Source organism: Equus asinus, chromosome 23, assembly GCF_041296235.1.
Source record: "Equus asinus isolate D_3611 breed Donkey chromosome 23, EquAss-T2T_v2, whole genome shotgun sequence".
Taxonomy (NCBI): domain Eukaryota; kingdom Metazoa; phylum Chordata; class Mammalia; order Perissodactyla; family Equidae; genus Equus; species Equus asinus.
The window spans coordinates 46,063,232-46,083,047 of NC_091812.1; the positions used below are offsets into that span (position 1 = coordinate 46,063,232).

General features: G+C 37.3%; 1 protein-coding gene across 10 annotated transcripts in view; it reads right to left on the bottom strand.

Moving 5' to 3' along the window:
- The window catches only part of MPDZ (multiple PDZ domain crumbs cell polarity complex component), a 155,182-nt gene that overhangs the window by 53,430 nt on the left and 81,936 nt on the right, over nucleotides 1-19,816 (bottom strand). For all 10 annotated transcript variants that reach the window (XM_070496083.1, XM_070496081.1, XM_044756487.2 and 7 more), the window contains 4 exons: nucleotides 19,392-19,559; nucleotides 12,797-13,078; nucleotides 12,417-12,540; nucleotides 5,092-5,290 (listed from right to left, as the gene is read on the bottom strand). In XM_070496083.1, the coding sequence (XP_070352184.1) occupies nucleotides 5,092-5,290; nucleotides 12,417-12,540; nucleotides 12,797-13,078; nucleotides 19,392-19,559 (773 nt within the window). The remainder of the gene's footprint in view (nucleotides 1-5,091; nucleotides 5,291-12,416; nucleotides 12,541-12,796; nucleotides 13,079-19,391; nucleotides 19,560-19,816) is intronic.

Here is a 19,816-nt window from a genome sequence, read left to right on the forward strand (position 1 = left end):
GTTTATAGAAACACTCTCATACGGATTTGTAGCAACTTCCTGAAGGTTCATTTTGGTCTCAGAGAAAAGTCTACTGCTTAGACTTGGATGGTCACTTACTAATTCAACAAGTACCTGCTGAACGCCTATAATGCAGAAAGCACTGAGCTGAATGCTGACTGCAGCTGTAATGTTTAAAAACTCACATTTGAAAATTCAAGTTTACTCCTGTCCTATAAGGCTACATAGCTGATACATTTAAGTAGGCTGTTCCAAGATCCTCAAATTAATGAATAGTAAGGTAAGAAAAATACTGCATTTGCAGTCAGTTCACCATGCATGTGCAACTAAAAAAAAAGTATCAAAAACACACGACATAAAAATCACACAGACTATTAAACCAGCTATCCATAACTTACCCACAAAGACAGTAAGTACATAAAATCTTAGCACTGGAGGGCAAGGATAAAAGGATTGCCTTTTATGTTATAATAAAATAAGAATTACACCTATGGCATAATTTATTGAGTGAGGAGGATATATTATTTCAGATATATTGGTTATTCCATAAAAAGCATTCAGTCTCTGAGGTCACTTAGGTTTGGAGTCACAAGACACAGCGCTGTAGCTCATCGGGAGTGTGATGGGAGGGTCAATCACGACCAGCCAATCTCCATGCCCTCCATCACGAAAAGGACATCACTGGTCATGAGAAGCAGAATACAAACATGAGGCAGTGCTCTCCCAGGCCACCAGCTAGCCTGGTCACACCTCAGCACTCTGGCAAAATCCGTGGACCTGTGGGAATCTCTTCAGGACACTTCTACCTCAAAGACCCAAAAATGACGCAGAAAGTACAGTTCAGTGGAGGCAGGACTGGACTGAGTGAGACAGTTGTATCCTAATTCAGGCTTTACTTAATTTATTCATCTATATAAACACCTTCTCGATGGTGTTACAAAAACATATCGAATAGTCAATCTGCATTTATCCCTTCAAAAATAATGCAGCAAAGATGTATAAGACATTGTGTTGGGAAAAAGGACATTGTTTTTTACACAAAGTAAAAGGGTTATATAAAATCTAAAATCTGAACAGCTCATTCAAGAAAACTGGCATTATTTTTGAAGATTCAATAAAGGTAAAACTTATAAAAACAAGACCTTAGGGAAAAAAATACCAGGAAGAGCTGAGGAGAGAAAGTTAGAACATAATAGTGAAAGTAATAATAATCAGTTCAAAGTACTTAATTTTTTAATTGGTTTGAAAAGGAAAAGATGTTTCCATTCCAAACAATGCTGAAAATGAGTTTTCCTCTATATTTGTTTAAAGTTGTTTTTCCTTTTACCAAAGGGTGGGAGAGGGGGAGACTTACAAATATTTTTCTGATAGGTAGATATTTTTCTTTAGGTAGCAGTGAGAAAGAGGAAAGAAGGCCGTTTTCATAAACATTTAGCCCAATACAGACAGTGAGGCCACCAGAACAAGCATCCCATAATACACCAGCACATGCAGAGCAACTCTAACACACGCCTGGTCACACAGCCACACAAAACCTCCAAGTCACCAACAAAGAACACCAAAACTGAATTACAAACTGCATAAACACACTGCAACAGCTTATTTGAGAGTCGTATTATAAATTCTTAAATGTAAACTAACCTTTGGCTACACACGGAGTGGAAGAAAAAAGAAGAGCATTAGTGATGCTGAAATGTGACTCGGCTATTCATCCAGAGACTGCGCCTGCATATGCAGACACGATCATTCCCTTACAAAGGAGCTTGAGAGCTTAGTGGTTGGAAAATAGGGTTTTCAAATGAGTTCACAATCATCAGTGCAATGTGAAAACGTAACCACCTCAGAGCTCTTTTGGAATTTATGTTCTATAAATGAAGGGAAAAAAAGCCAAAATGTATACACTGTATCTATATCTGGATCTATCCCTGCATTGGGACGTTAGGAAAGCACAAAATGGTTTTCACAGACAAGTTGTAACACACAGCCATAATGAGCTTTTGAATCACCGATACTCACACATAAAAGGGGGCTCGATCGTCAGCAGGTGCTGTAGAAAATCTAGAATGTGAAGCATACGCCGCGGCATCTTTTTACAATGGTGTTAACAAATGTCAATGTCTTGTGCTGAATGTGAGATGCATACATATGTAGTTAAAAGTGGGTGCTCCTGGTTGTTTTTTTCCCCTTTCCACCTCCCTCCCGTCTACACCTCCCCCAGAAAAGCATCTGCTCTTCACTGGTGTCTATAGCAGTGATTATTAACAAGCATGGAAAATGTAACTGCAATCAATCTTTTATTCCTTGATCAGGAATTCATCCCACACTTTAGGTTAAGGCAGGTGAATTCTGATTCAGCTCAGTAATTATCTGGCAGATGTTACTAGCAGCTGCTGCTAAGCGCAAAACCCTGGCTATTATTACAGAAATATAAGAGCTCCTGGCAAGGTGGAGTGAGAAGCGAAACAGAATGCATTCTGGTGAGGCTTCACATCTGGTTTTCCACAGAAAATAATGAAACCTGGAACTTAAACTGGCTGTTCTTGAACTCTTGAAACTCAAATTATCTACCCAGGCACACAGGAACGCACACACATGAAGTTCCTAGCTATCTATCGTAAATGGCAAAAAAGAAATCCAGTGCATTGTCTTAATAAGTAATGCCTGTCCTAAAACCAATCAGGTATGTAACAGAACCATTTAGAGTCTTTTTTTTTTCTTGAAGACCCTACAATACACTCCCACCACCACCCAGGGGTAACCCAGGTTTATAACAAGAAATAAAGAGGAGGAGATGTGGATGGAGCCTAGATCTAGGCAATGACTACAAAGCTTAATTGGCCAGAGGCAATGTTATGGTTCCACTCAGAGTAACGGAAGGACTAGGCTTTCCTGTGGGGAGGATTACTCACACAGCTTTCAAGGTAATTCTAAACCTTTTGCTTCATAAAAGCAAGTGATAGGGAGGGGACAGGGCCAAAAAACACTTCATGCAATATGCACAGAACATGCTGCTCAGCCCTGGTCAATCTAAATGGTTGTTTTATCATTTAACATATTTTTTCTGAGAGAGGATTATATGATTCTGATTTCCTTCTACCGTTTACCCAATGAGTCAAACTATAACCATCTGAATCACAGTTTCAGGAGGACACTTGAGAAGAAATCACTGTGTTTTATGGGTATATTTGAGAGTATGTGTGCACGTGCGCACGTATGTGAGCATGTGAGAAAGAGATGGATTGACTGAGTCACTGTGATTTCCAGGGGAGGGAAGGTTATGGGATTTTCCTTATTTTCTTTTTTTAATATAAGATACTACAGCACATTTCGCTTCACGGGATCCTAAAGCAATTATTTATGAAGCTAGTTCTCTCGATATCCTTTCAAGGTCACAATAAAGCCACTATCTGCATGAATGGGTAAATACTGGTGCTGAATCAGAGCGTGGGAAAATGAACGAACAAAAAACCAGAACAAAACAGAACACAACAACAACAGAAACTAGAAAAGGAGAAAAAAGACTTTGGGAGCTTGAAAACGTACCTGACAACTTTTCTATAGTTGGCTAGATAATATGACTTACGATAAGTCAGTGTCACAATGGTCTTATTTTTTATCCACTTTTTAAGTTCTGGAGGACACGAGAACTGAGGGGTAAGGCCAGAACCAAGCACCGATTCTGGGGCTCAAAGTGACTACAAATGGGCAGGGGACCTGCATCAGTGCTCACAGCATAACATAGCATTATCACACAAGAAATCAAATGATCAGTTACTAGGCCATCTGCGTTTTACACTACATCTGAACTACGTAAGTTGAAAACCTTGCAACAAATAGTCTCCATGTGGATCTATACCATTCATCTTTTAAGCAAAAGGAATGGACACAAAAGGAGTAATGAGAAAAGCACTTTGAGTTTCTCCTTTTTCTTAGTGTAGATGCACTGACATTTTTAATGATATTCACTTGTACTAACATTATTAATAAGATAATTAAGGAACTGTCACATGATCTGTTCCATTATAAAATAAAAGTCAAGAAGTCATGCAAAAATATGAAAGCCCATTAGTGAAATTCTGCCTAAAAATAATACTTCTTTTTCATAAATCAGCAGAATCCACTCTAAATGGTATTTTTCTGCTTTTTATTGATGGTGGAATGAAAAACAGATCGTAAATAGTTTTTCTTACCTAAGCTCTAGTAATATATACTTTGCAAAAGAATAATACAGAATGCAGTCAGTAAAGTAACATTAATATGAAAAAATCTCCCATACCAGTAATCATTAAATCGATTTAAGGTAAACAATCTTTCCCTGAGCTCGTATTTTACTATTTTATCCCTCATACATTAAATACAAATATTCAATGATTAATGCTACAGAAAAAAGCCAAGCTATTACATTGATGAGGTGCGACAATAAAGTCGTGAACTGATTTTTACGTTGGCTCAAGAAATGTTTAGTGACTTAAAAACCAAACCATGTACATGACGTGCTTTTAGCACATTATGGGATTATGGGACATTTTAAGTACTTCCCAAGAAAATATCCCACGTGACCTACAATCAGACTATATCAACATATTGGTGAATTCTCTTAGATCATGAGGCAGTTTAACAAAGGGTAAATTATGTCATACTGGCACTGTTCTATATGGTCTTTTCCACGCCTGGCCCTTAAAGAACTGGCTTAGTCCTAGGGTTCATACTACTCAATTAAGCACTGCACAATTCCTTATTTTCAGGCCAATCCAAACTTCTTTGTAAGATCCTAACAGTGGTCCCCCCTGCTCTGTGAGAGATGTCTCATATCTCTCACATCTAAGTTTTTGCAGAAATCACTGGAGAAGTAAAATTAAAAACAGAAAGTAACATTGTTTTCAAATATTTCAACAATGCTATCATCTCAAAGAGACTATTGACAATCAAGAACTATTCAAGAATAGTCAAATTCTTAAGTGATTTATATTAAATAAATTTTTTGATAACTTTTGTATATCAAACAGAAGTATATACTGAAAAAAAAGTTCTCATTAATGAATTGAAAGTCCTGAATTTCCCAAGCCAAACTGGGGTCCAAATGATACTTACTTTATGTCAGGCCCAATGAGAGAATGTCTTCTTAACATGGCTCGCGCCTGGGCATTGGTTAAGCTGATAGTAGACTCTTCATTAATAGATAAGATGCAGTCCCCAACGGCAATCCGGCCATCTCGACTAATGGCACCTCCGTGAATGATGCTTCGAACAATCATCCCCAAGCCATCTTTATTAGCACTTACTGTCATCCCTATGGTAAAGGAGAAACACAGACACGTATGAAACATGTGGCTTTCAAATTAATTTTAATTTCAATTTAATAATGCTCATGGATTCATAGATAAAAGAACACGAGTAACATTTTTAGCCAAAAAAAGCATAAAAAGCTAGTTTCTCACAAAAAATATTTTTTAAGTAAGTTTTGAAATGTTTGTACAATTGCATCTAGATAAAGACACTCCATGTTGAATACATTAGAGATGAAACAGGTCTACTCTATGGGGTGAATGTAACTAAGGCTATTTGATGTGCTGCCCCTTAAATAGAAAGCTCTCCCAGAGAGAAAATTTTGACAGTATCAAATCAATTTTACAATAGCAGCTCACCTCTTATAAGAGAATAAAGTGCAGACTACAAATGGAAAATGAGTTGTATAAATTAAGAAACTCTGTGCTATTACCTTATTTCCAGATCACTGGGCCATTCTGTCTATATTTACTACATGCTGACATGTGCCAAGTAATATGCCAGTTGTTTGAGATAGAAAAACATAACAGGATTCCTAACATCAAGGAGCTTGTGTTGAAGTCTCAGCCTCTGTGCCTATCACAGTGTCTGAATGTACAGTAATCTGTTGAAGTATTCCTATATTTTATCTCCAAATCTGAACTTCTATGAGCTCAAGATTTGGAAATTCACTTGCTTTCTTGATGTATTCCTTGGATGACAAATAGGAAATGCAACCTCAGTACATATAAAATTGCATTTCCAAGTTTCTACCTCTCCTTATTTCTCCATTTATCTTCCCCTTTTGGGAAGTGGTACCACCATACTACTCTCCACAACTCAAAGGAGAAATGTTGACGTTGTTCTTGATCCCTACCTCTCTCTCACCTCTTATATTTAATCTACCACCAAGTCCTGTCATTTCTATCTCCAAAATTTATCTTGACTCCATTAGCCCTTTCTCCATTCCCATGATAACCCTAGACCAAGCCAGCATCTTCTCTTGCATGACTTTTTCTAACAGCCTCCTAAGTGGTCTCCAGTGTTATCCCCTCTAATGCATTCTTCTCACTACAGACAGAGCAACCATTTAAAAAAGACAAATCACATCGCTCCCTTGTTAACAAGGCTTTAATAGCTTCCCCTTATGCTAACATACAACACACCTATTTGGCACAGTCCATAGGGCACTGGTGGCCAGGCCCTCACAACATGCACCCTTCCTTTGTGCCATGTCCTCCACGTATCCTTGTGCTCCAGCCACGAGGACTTCTTTCAGAAATACACCTAGCCTCGCCCCATTTCGGAGTCCCTGCCTAACATCCTCTTTCTGAAGTTCTCACACAGCTAACTCCTTTCCACTCTTCAATATCACTTCCTCGGAAAGGCCTTCTCAACAAACCCTCTCTGAACCCCTCTCATTCTACCCTCGTTCTATTACTCCAATGTATAAAACTTTCTGAAATTATGTTCAAAACATACATAAAATAATGTAAGTTTACTTAAAACCAAGTGCTGAAAATTCCTTCCAAAACAAGATTATGTAATTAAATAAGGAGAGATATAAAGCCATAAGGATATTTATAAAAACCTTCTTTGAGAGAAATCACAAATTCCAGGTTTTTATATATTTTAAGATGGAAAGACTTTCTTTCTAAATATGAATTCTAACTTTACTGAATTAGACATGATATTTCAAATATTTTTTTAAGAATGATCCTGACTAAGAGGGGCCAGCCTGGTGGTGCAGTGGTTAAGTTCACACATTCTGCTTTGCCGGCCTGGGGTTCGCTGGTCTGGAGCCCGGGTGGAGACCTACGCACTGCTTGTCAAGCCATGCTGTGGCAGGCGTCCCACATATAAAGTAGAGGAAGATGGGCATGGATGTTAGCTCAGGGCCAGTCTTCCTCAGAATGATCCTGACTACAATATGTCTCCAGCCTGATATTTCATGTCTGGATATGGCTCATCCGGGCACTAGCTAACATTTTCTGATAGAAATGAATCATTATCAAATGTATTTGAAATATTCTGCTTAGACTCATACTAATGATTCTTAAATGTATTGTTATTAAAGAACTACCTCTGCTTACTATAAATCAACAAACAAATTTAGACACTATTTCATCCAAGGTGGGTTTCTTATGAGCAAAGAAGCTGGCTCTAGTTTGCCCCGATGCTGCCACCCTTCCCACCAAGACCCACCAAACAACTGTGCTATGGTAAAATTGACACGGATGACTACAAAACAAAATTTGACTCAGTGGTCCATACTGGGAATACCATCATCTGTTCTTATTAGCACCCTGCATTCTACAATACAGTCAGCCACAGACAAGGGACAAGTCATCATGAGCTATGGTTGATAGAACCTCTGAATTCATTTTTTAATGGCATATTTAACTCCAGACTCTATTAGCTCTGAAGGCTGTCAGGTCATGTCGACCATACAAACCATATCCACTAACTAGGATTTTGGTTGTAACTTGTACGATCTCTCAATTTTTTCCCAGAAGAAGGATAAGAGAGTAGCCCAAACTATGCACTGTACAACCAGAGAACTGGTCCCGAATGTGGGTTCCACCACTTCTAATCAGTGTGGCTTTGGGTAACTAACTTAACCTCTCAGAGCACCTCATTTTACCCTTCTGTAAAATGGGGACAATGCTCACTTTTAGGGCTGTTTAAAGAATTACGTGAGAAAAACATACATAGAGTACCTTTCAAAGTGCCTGACACAAAGTGCTCAACAAAGTACAAAGGAAACTCAAAGAATATATTAAAAAGGCATCTCAATCCCAATCCAAAGATCCACGGTTCTCTAAAGCCTCTATGCAAACCTTAATTCAGCTTCAAAATGAAGCTTGTTATTACAGCAATCTTAACGCAGACCTGGACAACTCGAGCACTTTACTGTATTGTGTGGTATGTGAAAACCGGAGGCAGACTGAGGTCTGAGTCTTGCTTCCCCCTCCCAAGGGCTGAGCACTTTCAGAGAAATTCCTGAGTCTGTCTACGTCTCTGCACCTCATCCATGAAGAGAGGATAACACCCTCCTTTCCTTCTTACCTGTTTACCTTCAAGTCCTGATATAACATAATTAGCCAATGGACCACAGACCTATCAAAAATCAGCAAGATTAAATTTTCAAAGGTCACTATATGCAAGTGTACATATATGTGTGCATCTGCATATGACATTTCCCCCCTAAATTTAACAAAGTTAAAGAAAAACCAAGTGATTCATGAAATCAAAGCAAATGGATTATGACAGGTTTTACAGAAACTTATCATTTATTAATAATTTCTTCTAGTTATCACTAGAAAAAGAAACAACTTCTCCAGAAAGCGAAAACTGCAAACACTCTCACATAGTTGACTAAGGAAAGACTATGAATCTAACAAAATATGTCCAGTGATAGACCGTTTCATAACTTACTCTCCTGTCAGCACAAAGCCAGCCTCTGTTTAGACTTTCTAAAATCTTATCACACCTTTTGTTACCTAAAGTTGTAAAGGCAACACCTTCCTACATAAAAAGCTTAAATGAAGATGGATTGCAACCAGACGGTGGGTGGTGAACAAAATGCAGTCTGTACACAGGTAAACGTATAAGGACATACATCTGAAATTTAGGTGTTGTTATAAATGAATATGACCTGACAAAAAAATTTTTTAAAAGTCTAAATGAATGCTTTAATTATTTTAATGTTTTACACAGATTTTTAGAATAGGCCTTTTTCATTCTTCTTTTACATTTACTTACTCTAAGTGCTGTAGAAATCAGAATATGAAACATCTCCTGTCAAATGAGATGATAGAGAAATGTTCTTGCTTTGGCATACAGCATTTGAACTCCAAAATGCTGGAGAAACCTCACTCGGTCCCAGGAAATCAAACAGCCAGGGACAAAGCCCTGTAAACATTTTGGGGTATGTAAATTAATTCAAATAATGGAAATGAAGCAGAAAAGTAAAACTAAAAGTTACTTATACTTTTATATTATAATTTGGTTGGTAAACTAAAGGTGCTATGATTTCACACTTATAAGTAAGTAGTTTAGTCTCACAAATCAAATGAAAAAGCTCTTTTATACTTTAATTTTAAAATTAAGCTGTTGAGGTTTCAAAGGATTTTCTGATATGATAGAAAGTAAGGAGACTTCACCTTTCCCTGTTTTTTCCCCAAGAGCTTAATCATCTTAGTACATTTTTAAAATCAAAACTTAAAAGCTAAAGTGGAAGCAACCCAAGTGTCCAACAATGGATGAATGGATAAACAAAATCTGGTATATACATACACATATACAAAACTAAGTATACTATAGCACACTGTGTGTACTATATATACACACACAATGGGATAGTATTCAGCCTGAATAAGGAAGGACATTCCGACACATGGTACAACACATATGAACCTTGAAGATACTATGCTATGTGAAATAAGCCAGTCACAAAGGGACAAATATCATATGATTCCACTTACATGAGTCATGTACCTATAATCATCAAAACTTCCAGAGACTGAGAGTAGAATGGTGCAGTTGCCAGGAGCTCGGGGAAGGGAGGAGTGGGGAGTTAGTCTTTAATGGGTACAGAGTTTGACTTGAGGAAGATGAAAAAGTTCTGGAGATGAATGGTGGTGATGTTTGCACAACAATGTGAATGTACTTAATGCTACAGAAATGTACACTTAAAAATGGTTAAAATGCCACAGAAATGTACACTTAAAAATAGTTAAAATAGGGACCAGCCCCATGGCCTAGTGGTTAAGTTCACAGTGCTCTGCTTTGGCAGCCCAGGTTCAGTTCCCGGGCACTGACCTACACCTGACTCATTGGTAGCCATGCCGTGGCAGCGACCCACATACAAAATAGAGCAAAACTGGTACAGATGTTAGCTCAGAGTGAATCTTCTTCAGCAAAAAAAAAAAAAAAAAAAAGGTTAAAATGGTGAATTTTATGTTACGCATCTTGTACTACACTAAAAATACTGATGTATCCCGACATATTAACAGAATAAACAAAAAACCCATATGATTGTCTCAGTAGATGAGGATTTGACAAAATTCAACGTTCTCTCAGCAAACTAAAAAAAGGTGAGCCATCCGAAGGGTCAGCTCATAAAAGCAGATGCACTCAGACCACGGCTTTTATAAGAGCCTCCCAACTGCTTCCAAGCTAACTCACCAACCTGTGGCAGAGTGACCTCAAAACACAAATCCCACCGTCTCACTCTCCTGCCCCTAGCTCCTGGCGCCCGCAGGAGCTTAAGGCAGGAGGCTGTTGCGACGGAAGACCTGTGTTCCACACGTGACCTGTCCAGCAGCCGTCTCGCACCTAGCATTCCTTCAGCTTCAGCTCTTTGCCGCCATCACACCACAGTTCATCCATACCAAACAAAGCCCAGTGATGTTTCACATTCCTCGGCCTTAGCTCCAGCACCTTCCAACTTCTCCCAATTCCTCAACAAGGTGGAAAAAATCTCCTCTTTCAAGAACTAAATCAAACATCCCTAAACTCCTCCACTCTCCAAACAGGGATCAGCTATTTCCTCTTTTAAGCCTTCAATGTTCTCTGCACGAGTGTCTATCACAGCACGTATAAGATTTTAACGCATTTAGGATTTTACATGTCCATTAGCTTACTCTCTTAAACCGATGCTCCTTGAGGAAAACAAATATATCATAGTGTCTAAAATATAGAAAATAATAAATATTTGATAGTTGAGTAAATAAATACACTGGAATAGGGTTTCTCATATGGGCTTTGCAAAATGTCTTATGAGTTGGTAAAAAAAAAATAGGTTATATGGCCAATTAAACATGGGAAATGCTGCATTCTATAACCTCTTCTTAGAGATCCACAATGCACATTTGAGTATCAGTTACTGAGTAGTGTGAATAGAAACCTATCTCCCCAACTTCACCACATTCCACGCTTTTAAACCTGGAACCCGTGTATAATTCCTATTAACATCTCACAGAACTACTATTGTAAGCAACGTGCCCTCAGAAACACTGCATTAGCAGATGAAATATTTCTCACATGCTTAGATATCTATAATGTCTGCCATAATTAATGCATAGAAAGCTCTGCAGCTTGTTTTATATCATTTTAGTAAATGTAATATATAAGAACTATAACAACTGAGTAGAAATTCTCTGAAATAATTCTCCATTTACTTTCCTTTGGAAGTACTCAGCCACCACCAAATGGAATAAAATCTAGCAGAGAGAGCCTGGCATCCCACTCCCCAGGTAGGCACTGCCGGACTCCTCTGCCAAGTCTCAAATTTCACAAGGAAACAAGACCCTCCATACGACAGTAGTGTGAACGGTACTGGTTGGTGACATCACAGAAGGAACTAGATCTCTGACGGAGCACTAACCAAAGAGTCTAGGGCTGCAGTGAGGCGTCCAGAGCCTGACGGATGAGCCTATTTATCAGCACCGAGCACTAAGGACGGAGCAGAGTCATGTCACTGCTGAACTCAAAAGAACAAATATGCTCTGCCTTGAAATAATTTTAGCCATTGTAATCAGGCTTTTATTTCTACAGGAAGTCTTTGCCCAATTCAGAAGGATTTGCGATTATTCACCAGCGGCAACCCTTTATGGGTAAGAGAGGACACAAAAATTCCGCCACCTGGGAAGGACTACTGAATAACACGCATTTATATTTTGGTAGTGGCACACCTGGCTGGTCTTTTTAGTCTATTTCAGTGAATGAAAGAAATTAAATACAAACTGACTTATGCATAACTGGTAACATTCAAAGAAACTAATAATTTGCTTTTCCAAAGAATTTAGAATTCCAAATTGCTGACATTTCATTTTCTAAGAATTCCTTTTCTGATTTGCTGTTTCATACACAAACAATTCGTATATCTTTTACTTGAATGTAAATGAGGCTTGTGAATACTTTTAAATAATTAAGAGAGTGAGGGATTTAAGCTAGGCTGAAGTAAACAAACCTGTTAACCACTTCAGAAAAAACAGAGTACATAAAAAGAGAAACCATAAAAACTACAGGAAAACTTATAATATCTATCTTCTTATCTACAGCCAAAAATACTGAAATTAGGTTCAATACTTCCTCTTGGTAAGGTGCTTGGGAGGAAAAGCATATGTGGAAAACAAGGCACTTACCCAGGCTAGAATTGCCTTTTGCTATAGTAATAGTCCTCTCAAAAGATTCTTCAGATATATTTTGGAGCATGACACACTCGGCAGTAGAACCCAGGGAGCTCTGGTGAATTAAGAACTCGGAGCCCTGACAGAAAATAAAAATAAGTCACATGGAAAGGAAAACTAGACTTTGGAGTATGAAATCAGTGTCACCAATAATCTCCAATTGGTTGTGCTTTATTCAGCAAGAACCTATAACCAAACAAGTTCAAAGGTTGCCTTCTGGAAATCTCAGCGTCAGAAGAGCACTTACTCCAAACCGGGAGATTAGCCAGAATATTCTAACCCTCCACTGTCCCCTACATCATCACAACACACAGATGATATCTTTAAAATGGTACCTTCCCAGTTGCGTCAGGTAGCACGGAAGTGAGTTCTGCGCTTGATATAACTTCATTTGGTAGGTGAGAGTCAGTCCATGCTCCGGTGTTTTCACACTCATATTGTTGTTCAACAGCATTTGCAGGTGTATAATCATTTATGGTAAAGCCAGAAGCAGGTCCCATGCTCAAGTCCACTGAAGGTGGACTCTCATCCTGTCTTTGCAGAAGATTCTGGGCATAAAGTTCCTCCAAGGACATATGGAGATCAAGTACTGGATCTGAAGAGTTTTCAGTAACACCCTGAGAAGTAAAGAACAAAACCCAAAAAGTTATGGCCAGAATTACATCAGTGTATTTTATAAGATCTTAATGGACAACTACTTAATGGAAAACAATTATTCATTGCTCAAAGCATTGGCAAACATAAAAATTCTTCACATAGCTTATATTCTGCATATCTTCTCATAAATGCTTTTGAATACGTTTCCTGAAAATCACACATCACATATTCTACTGTTACACTCGTATGATATACGTACATAAAATCATTTAGATATAGTATTATTTTCTACTCACAAATAAAATTATTCAGAGTTCAGTCTACATAGGAAAGCAAATAACTTATACTTCCAAACCTCATTAAAAGAATAGTTCATTTCCGGGGCCAGCCTGGTGGCCTAGCAGTTAAGTTCGTGCACTCTACTTGGGCAGCCTGTGGTTTGCAGGTTAGGCTCCCAGGCATGGACCTACACACCACTCATCAAGCCATGCTGTGGTGGCATCCCACATACAAAATAAAGGAAGACTGGCACAGAAGTCAATCCAGTGACAATCTTCCTCAAGCAAAAAGAGGGAGATTGGCAACTGATGTTAGCTCAGGGCAATATTCCTCACCAAAACAAAAAAGAAAGAAAAAAAAAGAGTGGTTCACTTCCAATCAGTCTGAAGTTCCTATTTATTATAAGATCAAGAGCATAAGGAATATGACATTAATTTAGATTCACAAGAACCTCCAAGAGAAAATTATTTTGATAGGTATTTTTGGAGAAGACTACAAAGCCATACAATTCATATTATTATAGGGGAAATTTTCAAAAATTTTCTGCAAGATATAACAGAAGGAATACTAAAAAGGGGTGTCATAAAATGTAGGTTCTAATCCAGGCTCTCCTGTTAACAATCTGACCATCACAGAACCTCTCTTGGCCTTACATTAATTTCTAAAATTCCCTGAAACTCTAAAATTTTATAGTTCTACATAAATACACGTATCTAATTACAATGGATATATTGTATCACTTATGTGCTTCAGGCAAGCATTGTTCCATCAACTGCTGTTGAATAAATCTATCAATCTTCCCTTTGATTCTTTTATCGATGTTTTTAAAGTATAAAAGCAGTGTATGAATACACTATCATCAGAAAAGATTCAAGCCATACAGATATACATTGCGCATGCATACAGACTATAATATGAAAGTCTTCCCTTACGGTTCCTACTTCCAGTCCTTTCTCTAGTAGAAATAAATGGTGGCATCAGTTGGATGTTTATTCATCAGACTTTTTATGCTTTTACATAATACATGTGCACAAATACACAAGCACACATGAATGTATACACACATTTTTAAAACCTAAACGGAACTACACACTAAGTAGCATGTTTTTACTACTTTTTTGAAGTATTTTTTTACTCGACAAGAGAGGTTTCCATGTTAGTAAATAAAAGTCAACTTCAGTCTTCTTATAGCTATAAAATATTCCTAAGTATGAAAGGCACTGGAGTGTAGACTCTGGAGCCAGGCTGCCTAGGTTCAGATGCTGGCGCCACTACTAGTAGGCAGTTTGAGCTTTGGCAAGTTATTTAAATACTCTGTGCCTTGGTTCCGTTGTCTATCAATTGGGAAAAATAAGAGGATGTACTACAGGACTGTTGGGAGGACAGAGAGAGTTAATACTACAAAGTACTAAAAACATGCCTAACTTGGAGTGGACCCAGTGGCGTAGTGGTTAAGTTTGCATTCTGCACTTCGGCAGCCCGGGGTTCACAGGTTCAGATCCTGGGTGCAGACCTAGCACTGCTTGTCAAGCCACATTGTGGCAGCATCCCACATAAAATGGAGGAGGCTTGGCACAGATGTTAGCTCAGGGCTAATCTTACTCACCAAAAAAAAAAAAAAGAAAGAAAAAAATACTCCTGACTTAATAGAAAATGCCTAATAACTTTCAGCCACAGCTGTTATGTTTAGTATACATCTTTGTGGACAGGTGAGAATTTGTTGAGTATGAAATACAATTAGAGCTGTGGGCCAAATGATATGCAAACTTAAAATGCTGGTATATAGTGCCAAATGATCTAATTTTCTCTCCCAAAAGAAAACATGAGAGGACCTATTAATTCATTTTGCCAACCCTAGATTAGTTTGGCGATTTGATCTATACAAAATATATTTGTTGGTATTTTAGTATTTTACTATGCATGTCCTGGACAATTAGCGAGAACACACTATTTGTATACCTTCTCTAAATGCTCTTCATATACTTCATCCAACTTTTTATCAGGTGGTTTTCACTCGTTGTCATTGACATATTCTGAATATAATAGTCTTTGTAATATACCCTGCAAGTATTTTCCAAGCTTGTCACTTGACTTTTAAGTGTGTATATGTTATATACATATACGTGCAGAAGTTAAACTCTTTACATAATCAAGGACTGTTTAGGTAATTCTTTATGAAATCAGAGTTGTCAAATTTTTTGTGCTTCTGGGTTTTCTATGTTGCTTCGTAAGTCCTTCCACGGCACAAAGTAAATTAAATGCTTTCTAGTATTTTTTCTTCTATTTCATAAATGCTTTAAGATTCAGTTTTAATCCATCCAGAATTTATTTCAGGGTGTGGTGTGAGAGAGGGGTCTCTTTTCATTTTTTCCAAATGGGTAATAAATTGCTCCAACACAAATTTATGATACTCCTCTTCCTCAATCAAGTTTTCATCTTTCTCAAATTATCAAATATTCCTGGTACAAAGAATTGAGGCAAGTGGCAATATCATACAAGCCAGTAACATCTTAAGAATCCTCAGGAACAAATGTTAGGAAGGCATCATTCTGCACACTCCTAGAACCTAAACAAAAACTTGTTAGCTCATTCACTCAACTTTGATTATTTCAGGATTACAAAAAATAACAATGTACTTACTACAAAACTGGTTAGCGTCTGTATTACCAAATTAATTATAATAATTAGCAGTAAATCATCCCCCCCACTCTTCAAATAAAGATAACAATCAAAACGACTTTTCATCAGAAAAAGAGGTCAAGCTGCCCTTGTTCAGCTGGGGTTTACTGGAAATCGTGTAACAGAAACTGCCATGCATTATTCATGAAGGAGTTAACACAGACACATAGAAAAGAAAGAGCTAATCAACACAGCAGACAACATACGCCTACTTCAGGAACGTTTCTGGTTGCTGAACAACCAAGTGAGTTTTATTTTTAAAAGTCTTATGGATCTAAAAGAAAAGCAGTTCTTCCCCCATAAGACGTCCAAAAATAACTCTACAATTTCCCAGTGCAACTTGGTACCCGAACTGAAGTCTTTCAAAAATCCACATTAATGTGTGCCTCCACTTGATATGTTCTTGTCCTCAGGAAAAAATGAGGGGGAAATTAAATTAAAATGTCAAATATATTTGAAAATAGCTCTGTTTCTTAAGTGTAATGAATAAGTTAAGGTTGTACCTGAGTGTGTTATTGACCCAGATAATATATTTACATAGATTTGACAATTATTTCTGCATTGTGTTATGTCTTTGTAGGTGACAAGAAAAACGGGATAAAAAGATTAATCAAAAAATTAAAACCTAGAACAATGAGAAAGGAAAAAACCCACTGGTGTTTTGCCTTTAAAATCCACATGCCATGGAAATTGCTATATTTTTCAGATTTTTGAGTACTGGTTATTTCACTTAAATCCTTACACAATAATTAATCCTATTAAGCAAACACCACTCCCTTAAAAAAAAAAAAGAAAAAAAGCAGAATTGGCCCCCAAACAGGAGAATTTTGTGTAGAGGAGCTCCACCATATGGCTGCAGCCCTTTCATGTCTAAGTTGCTGGCAGGCCCAGGCTCTGCAACGAACAGTAAAGCCTCCCTGGATGATAATGAGTCCTTGCTCTGGTTGATTAGTTCTTACAACTTCTGCTGGCATACCTGACCAAGGTCAAAAGACCTCTCATCAAAGTAAGGAGAGAGGTAAAATTATTTGTGCATCTCCAGCCACCATTTAGGGCTACAAGCTTATCACATATTTAGCAAAGTCGAAAACTTGAGGAGTCGCTGAAATCCTCACACTATTTTATCCTTCTTTCAAATCAGTATAGAGGCTTCTTTGTTTTTCTTAAATACCATATACTATACAATTTCATTTTATCCATTAAAAAGTCCTAAAGTGAGCTCACTTTCCTTTAAGAAAAATGGTCAATTCTAAATTCCATATCAAATTGCCATTCTTTTTAAAGTGAACTTAGCGCAAAGAAACAAGAAGATGAATGAAGCATCTAATGTTTTATTTATTTACATACAATTTTCTAGTAAATATCTAGGTACTAAAAAATGTCACACACATAAAAAAACAAAAACAAAATAACGCTGCAGAGATTTACCAAGATGCAGGAACAGTCCTACTTTCTAAGAAAACTGAAAGCACACAGGAGTTTCACAATGTGTTTTAAAACACCCTCATTAATGTCTTCTTTGTTGTTTTGTAGTTTAAATATTTCTGTTGATAGGCCAGCTTGCCAAAATTTGCTTCAACAAAAGAGTAAACTGCTTGGGGAAAAAAAAAAAAGAGGCGAACAGACTTTAGTAAGCCAATATGTTGTGCTGCATACAGCCAGCATTTGCCCTGTAAAATACATGCTTCTCAGTATGCAGATTGTGTAATCCCTTTAAGTAACAATTACTAAATTAAACAATGCAATCTGTCCCACTGGCAAGAAGTGTGCTATGCTGTGGATTAGGAGATTCCATTAGGAGATGAACTCAGCTTCCAGCCCTGAGGCCAGCAAAGACTGAACACATTCCAGACAGGACGCAGTCAGATAGACAGTCTCAGGTGTGGTGAGAGAGGAGCAGCTGCTCCATTCAAGATTATACCTTGCAAACCAATTCAAGGAGATTGCCCAGCATCCTTTGCAAGGATAACAGGTGCACCTTGAACATAAAAGAAAGTGCTTTGAAAATGTTCTGGCCAAAAAATTACTTGTTAATCAGGAAAGGAGAAAAATTGTGCTAGATCTATGGAAATTTTACTTTCCAAGTGATTCATAAATACAGTTTCCCTTCCTACTGAATTTAATTTATATGGAAAATATATATATATCTCATATATTTAAGAAAGAATTATTGTCCAGTGTTTTCATTTTAATTTTTAATGTTTATTTATGGTATATTTCCAACATAGAAAAATAAAGAAAATATATGTATCCATATACAAACTCTTCACCCAGATTTAATAGATATTAACATTTTGCCATATCGTTTTCAATCTCTCTTCTTAAAATGATAAGATATATTACGTACAGCTAAATCCCATGTTTCCTTTTTTCTCCAAGAATAGCTTCTTTCCTGAAATTGAGAAGTATCATTCCCACATATTTTTAGGCTTTTTAAATACACACACTCACACATATACTCATAAAAATACACTGAATTGCTCTGTATATCAACTTTTAGAAAATACAAACAACTCCAACAAATCAATAGAAATACAAGCAACCCAATATATAAATGGTCAAAAGATGTAAAGAGGCCAGTGATGGAAATAAAAACCAAATGGCCAATATATGAAAGAGTATTCAACCTCACTAGTAATCAGGAACTCCAAGTTAAAATAGTAAGATACCACTTCACACCCAAAAGACTGGATAGGTTTTAAAATATTACATATTAAACATTATAGAGTATATCACCAAGAAAATGAACATAGTGGGGCATTTACATCAATAATCTACTTATAAAATATAGACGGCACAGCTATGTCAAATAACAACTAATTCTTCATTCATATGCAGTGACATAAACATACCCTTCCATTCCTTGTGATTTTTACGTAAAGTATTCCTTGGCACCATTTTACATAAAAACATATGACAGCATTAAGTTTAACTTAGCTAGTAAATATTAATGCAAAAAATATTTTACTATCCAACTTTGCATAAAAGTCAGTTTTAAAACTATTAAGAAAATAAAAACCATTAAGTAAATAAACCTATACTTGTAATTTTTCCAAAGTAAACACAGCTAAAAACACAATTTGGGAAATATAATTCATTAAAATTTTTCTTTCTAACATGGAAATCCTGATCAAAGCTTTGAACCCTGTGTCCATCATTCTGTATCAGGGACCCTAGATCTAAACAGTCCCTGGGAGTCTAAGAGTTACCCAGTCAACACGACCTAAACGAAACTGCACTTTAATCCGATGATGACTCCATGACTGGAGAAACATATGCCTCTCACTTGCTACTCCCACAGCTCCCCACAAACACTGACCTCTGGACAATCACATGCAAGGTTCTCCCGTAAATAAAATGACATTTTCTTTGTACCTTGGGAGGAGAAGACGGAAGGGAGGATCCATAGTTCAGGCCATCACTACAAGCACTGCCATGTAGAGATAAAATAGAGGCTTGAGTGGAGTAGATACTGTCATTATCAGGGGAGTACTGAGACTCAAAGGTAGACTCGTCTGCTAAGTCAGCATCATTGGTATCCACCTAGGAATAAAAACAGTTAAGCTCAGTTGGGAATTCTGTTCAATTACATATATGGCAAAGTCTCAAGGCTAAAAGGCATACTAGTATCGTTCGTCTACTCTATTTTCTACATGACCTCTTCAACCCTCTTCACCACATCAGAGACTGACTAAGGCAACAGAACAAAGATGAGCTGCTCACCCACAGCAGAGAGCGCTGGCAGGGAAGGTTATTTTACCCCATCAATAAAAGGGCTATTGGTAATGAGTAACAAAGGG